General features: G+C 32.9%; 1 protein-coding gene across 1 annotated transcript; it reads left to right on the top strand.

Moving 5' to 3' along the window:
- The first annotated feature begins 1,062 nt into the window (after window positions 1-1,062).
- LOC130642070 (uncharacterized) lies at window positions 1,063-5,090 on the top strand. Its single transcript, XM_057449141.1, has 3 exons — window positions 1,063-1,461; window positions 1,897-2,051; window positions 3,087-5,090. Exons 1-3 carry the CDS (start codon window positions 1,113-1,115, stop codon window positions 3,621-3,623), a joined length of 1,041 nt encoding a protein of 346 aa, XP_057305124.1. The 5' UTR covers window positions 1,063-1,112; the 3' UTR covers window positions 3,624-5,090.
- The last annotated feature ends 233 nt before the right edge of the window (window positions 5,091-5,323 follow it).

The following is a 5,323-nucleotide window of genomic DNA, read 5'->3' on the forward strand; positions in this document are numbered from 1 at the left end:
ATGTCCTGGAGTAATAAGCATAATGTAAGCACACTCTAAGCATATCCCAGCCCTGATTTTAAATTTAAACTTGCTTATGAAATAAAAACCATGTATAACGCCATCTTGTTTTTCTTCTTTTATAGATTTTAAACCTCCACACAAAAAAACAAATACGAGTGATAACCTCTAAATCTCTATCCTTATGTGTTCGGTTTTCCCTTGTTTCATAAATTTCAAGACTTTGATAAATGATAAACGTCCGAGGTAAACGTCCGAAGATTAGATTAAAAAAACGTCAATAATATTTTGTCCAAAAACACTTTGTCCGGAAAGTTTAGGTTCAAACTGTTTTCACTTATTGTATTTCCGAACAGTTTTCTTTTCCTTTTACTAAATAATCGAACGATTTGATAATAAGATAATTCCAAACACCGTTATTTCTTACAGTCCCATAATCGTCTTCACCATCTGTAGTGACTATGGTAAAACTGACCACTCCTTATTTTCGGAAAAACAGAAATTATGAAAAAGGCTAAACAAAATCAACAACACAACGTTCTCAACTTCGTTCCCAGGGCATTTTGCTTTTTAATGAATTTCATAGCAGAGAAATTATTGGCGACTTCGGGCCATAACCGCTCAGGGGCCACAAGTCCTTGGGGGCGAGGTTAAACGTTCTTGTAAGAAGACGTGTAAGGTGTATGTAAAAAAACACGTAAAATTTGAAAAATTCCAGATGATGCACGAGATCATACGTGCTCACGCGACATTTTAAATGAAGTAAACAGACGCAGAGTTATGTATTAATTATTAGTTCAGAGATAAAACGCATTATCGTCGCCTGCCTCGATGATATTCAAATAAAAAAGACTCTTTAAATTATTTTTTAATATTTATTATTATTTGATTTCTTTTAAAGAACATAAAATTAATATTTAAAGCACCAAAACTTTCCCGTTGTAATGAAAACTAATTTTATTTGATTTCTTTAAAATATGTGTAATAAATAATTTAAACATCACAACTTTATCCTGTTTAAGGAGAATTAATTTCATGATGTACAGAACTTGCTGTTGTCAATGAAGCGGTCACATGCACCTAAAAATAATCAATTTCAACATTGCTTCAAAATGTCTGTGCTTATTATTTTAGTCAGCTGTTTCGCTCTGGCTAATGCAGCCGAAAAAAATGTTCATGAGAAGAGACACACAGGCAACTTTCGCAGGTCCATTTCACAAAAAGGGCGCGAAAATTTAGTGATTCTAAAGACGGTGGAGGATGTTACAGAGATTCAATGTTTACATCGTTGCAATCTTCATACAGATTGTGATTCTGTAGGATTTGAGTTGTATGATCAAGAAAGAATTGGGGAATGCTTGCTATTAGGAAAGCATGCTAAGAAAGAAGATGACAAGGGGTTTGTGATGAAAGAGCAAAATGAAGGAAATATGGAATTTCTTGACAAAATTAGCGTTTATCGTGAGTATTTTAAATGAAGAAACTTTCGCGAGTAAAATTTCACGATATCAAGGGAAAAAACTTTCGCGAATAGCTACTTTAAAATTTATAATTTTAATGAAGAAATAACTTTCGAGAATTATCATTTCATGTTTTTTTGCGAGAAAGGCGTTAACAATTATTTATTCAAAGAAGTTTTGAGAGCTGATTGACAATTACTAAGCAAAACCTTAATCAATAAAGATAAATTCAGAATAAATAAAAATTCGCGAAAAGCCTATTTTAATATATTTTCAGAGAATAAATTGTGAAAGTAATTTTTTATTTAGGCAAATTTCCCATTACTTAAAAATCCTAAATCTTGCTCTTGGCATGCTATTCTCGTCTCTAAAAATTCATTCCGCGAAATCTTCTTCTCATAAAAAGCATTTGCAATTTTCTTCTCTTTTATTTCAGCATACCACAGCTGCAAAGAAGCATATTCTAATGGCGAAACAAAAAGTGCTGTGTATTTTTTGGTAGATATTGGATGGCATTACTGCAACATGGAAAGTTTGGGAAAATGTGGATCTGGAGGATGGACATTAGCAATGAATGTCGATGGCGAACAGGTGAGCAACTCGTTTGAATTATAAGCAACTGAACTGGATTTAAAAAATTATAAAGCAATTTTAATTTTGGAAAAATATAGGCACAGGCAACAAAAAATTTATTTGTTACGAAAATAGACAAAACAAAAGAAATGAAAATCCAAAAAATAAAACTTACAATATCTAGATTTTGAGTGAGTTGTTAATGAAAAAAATATTTATTCGCCCATATTTATTTTCACAAAAAGGAGAGAATTATCATTTTCTTTTAACAGTGTTGTGTTTCCAGTATTTGAAAGTAGCAAAGCAAATTTTTTTCATTCGCGAAAAATTCTAATGTGATGACATTTTAGAAAAAAAGGTGTTTGCATTAAGCACGTGACAAACGAACCATGGGAGGAAAGAATACGTAATAAATAATTTTTGAAGAGCGAAAATAATAAATTACCTCTTAATTGCAATATCTTAACTCACTTTTATCTTTTCCCAGTCTCCTTTGCAATTCTTTTGTAAATTTAGCATAATATTCATTTTCTTTCATAAAGAATAAGCGAAGTAATAGCCGTATGATGTCAGTATTCGCAATCTAACCCACGCTTTTTGTAAAAATATATTCTAATTCAAGATGAAAAATATGTTCATCTTGAAATTTTGCATTCTATATGGAATATAAAAAACAGCATAGATAAACTTGTATCCTATCATTGTTGTAAAGTGTATTTTCTCCTGTTTCGTTTGTAGTATTTTTCTCACAGAATCTAGTTTTCTGTGTCTCAGTTGCTTAAACAGCGGCTTATAGGTGATGTTTACACCAGTTTGCATTCGCAGATCTTTTAGGATAATTTTTGCCCAAAGTTAAGAATATTCATGTTGAAACGAGAAAACACTATATTCTTCCAAACAAAACATGTAAAAATTTTCTCCCCATTTTTGCACATTTCTCGAGGTCTTATTAGCAAATCCAAATTCCTCAATATTTTTTTGACAAATAATTTCTTTCCCTGAGGCATTTTATTTAGCTAGAACGAAAGAAATGTTTTCCAACATTATTTTTAGGCGACATTCGAATACTACTCGCTGTTTTGGACAAACGACGCCGTGTATAATATGAAACAAAGTTTATCCAATCCTCTCGAAACTGAAGCAAAGTTTAAAGCATTTTCAACCATGCCCTTCTCCTCGATTTGCTTGGGTATGACCGTCGAATCACGGACAAACTACATTAAATTTGACGAGGAATTTGACTCCTTGCAGCAGCTTTTCACAACAGTAAACAAAACTAACGTAAAAAGAACAACGGCTAAAGAAAAAGACTGGAGGGAGTTAATCCCAAATTCTTTCCTTCAATCTAAAATCGTAGTTCAAGGTTTTAATATTGAAGGGGAAGTTACGAGCGTTCGTCTTGGTGTACTGGCCAACAATATCGGTAAAGGGTGGACACAGGACACTTGGACAGATACTTGGCTTGGTGTTGGGTGTGAACCAGCAGTGTGTACAGAGTTGCCAATATTTACTGCTGGAAATGGATGCTGCTTAAAAAGTTTTTGTAACAATACACACATCCCTGCGAGAGCACTTTTATACATCCAATGAAACGTTCTACATCAACAAGTGTAAAATAATGACTGCTTAAATACTGTCTGAGCGTGATTAGGCGTTGCTTCGAGATTTAATTTTTTTAAAAAAGTAATCATAGGTTTTTTTTGATGAAGAAAGTTTCGCAAGAATTAATTCGCGATTAATGGTTTATGTCGGCAAAAAAATGTTGGGTGATAAAAATTTAAGTCACCGAGCCAGAATTTTTACCAGTGAGGTAAGCAATAGAAAAAGCAAACGTAAGATCACTTTTGACGAAATATTATTTATCTTTTACACCAAACTCGAGTTTTCAAAAGCGCATATTTTAGCCTCAGGTCAACCTTGTCCCCGGGAATAATTTTCACTTTTTCATATTGGAAGGGCGTTTAAGAAAGAAGCACTGGTTGGAGCTAATGAAAATAACCATTTCTCATGGTTATGTTTGAAAAAGGTCTTACCTATCCAAACATTTACTACACAACACTTGTAGATTATCGAGAAGCAGCGTTTTACTGCCGCGTGTAAGAAAAATGCTGCGTTGATTCTTACGTTTTAAACTTAAAAGACATAAACAACTTACCTTGAACAAGAATAAAATGTGCTAAAATGTGAATGATATAATTAATGGGTTCAATGCTCTTGTTGTCTTGACTACTTGATATGGAAAGTTTATGTTATATCAGTTGCTAATATTGTAATTGTGGTTAGCCCCCTTAATTTAACCATTGAGGACCAAAAAAATGTTTTACTGGAAAGGTTGACATATGAAAAGAAAGAGGAGCATAGGAAATTATTTCAACATTGACAACAATGTTGACCGTGAGGATTTTACTGAAAAAATATTGTGCAGAAAGATGACATTCATCTGTCTGCATGTCATCCAGAAGTTCTTTTGTAGAAGGAACATTATTAAAATCTTTACATCCACTTTATACAATAAGATCCAGCTAGGTAACTAAGGTTGAACCAACTACACTTTCCTAAAAAACATTTGGTTACTTTAGGGGAAGAAACTTTCGCGAACAGAAACTTTCGTGATTTTTAGCCTAAGTTGCGAAAGTTTATGTTTGCAAAAATTTGTTATTTTCTTTCAATTCGCAAAAGTTTTAGGTAACCGGAAAAATTAGGCTTGAGGGTGGGAATTAAAAACTTATGTAACAATCTTTTTTTTCTTTTCACAAAATATTTTACATACTTTCCTTGAAAAATTTACATGAAAGAATGAAAGCCCGTTTTAATCTATTTATAAGTAATTTTTTCATTCTGTCCTTGATTTTAGCTTGAGCTTATTTTACTAAAAACATCTAGCATCATTCTTATGTCATTTTTTTTAGTCTGCTTGTTTTGATGAACAACTTTTCTTTTTTCTGCCTTTTGCCCTCGATTAAAGCCTTTCGGGAGACGGATAGATTCTGAGTCAATATTTGTTACAAAGCAGTCCAGTATTTCCTCATCTTTTAGCTCGGTATATTTTTTCTTGACGAGGTCCAGGTATTTTCCTGCCAGCTTAAGATTTATCAAAGTAACTCAATTTTAAATATAACATTGCAAGCAATCTCCAACCTATTTGAGATGGCTTGCAATGTTTGTACAGAGTAAGCGAGGCTGTGTGACGCGGTGCTACATCAGTGACAATCGAAGGGAGTAATGATCAGAGGATGATTACCGGAACTTTTGCCTTTAGCTGGTATGTTCTTGACTATCCCACTTATGTA

This window comes from Hydractinia symbiolongicarpus, chromosome 4 (assembly GCF_029227915.1).
Source record: "Hydractinia symbiolongicarpus strain clone_291-10 chromosome 4, HSymV2.1, whole genome shotgun sequence".
Classification (NCBI taxonomy): domain Eukaryota; kingdom Metazoa; phylum Cnidaria; class Hydrozoa; order Anthoathecata; family Hydractiniidae; genus Hydractinia; species Hydractinia symbiolongicarpus.

Bases quoted from the DNA above. Each gene is read 5' to 3' on its own strand.
- LOC130642070 (XM_057449141.1), top strand. From the start codon at position 1,113: ATGTCTGTGCTTATTATTTTAGTCAGCTGTTTCGCTCTGGCTAATGCA. The intron at 1,462-1,896 runs GTGAGTATTTTA...CTTTTATTTCAG, and splicing joins TGACAAAATTAGCGTTTATC to CATACCACAGCTGCAAAGAA. The intron at 2,052-3,086 runs GTGAGCAACTCG...CATTATTTTTAG, and splicing joins TGAATGTCGATGGCGAACAG to GCGACATTCGAATACTACTC.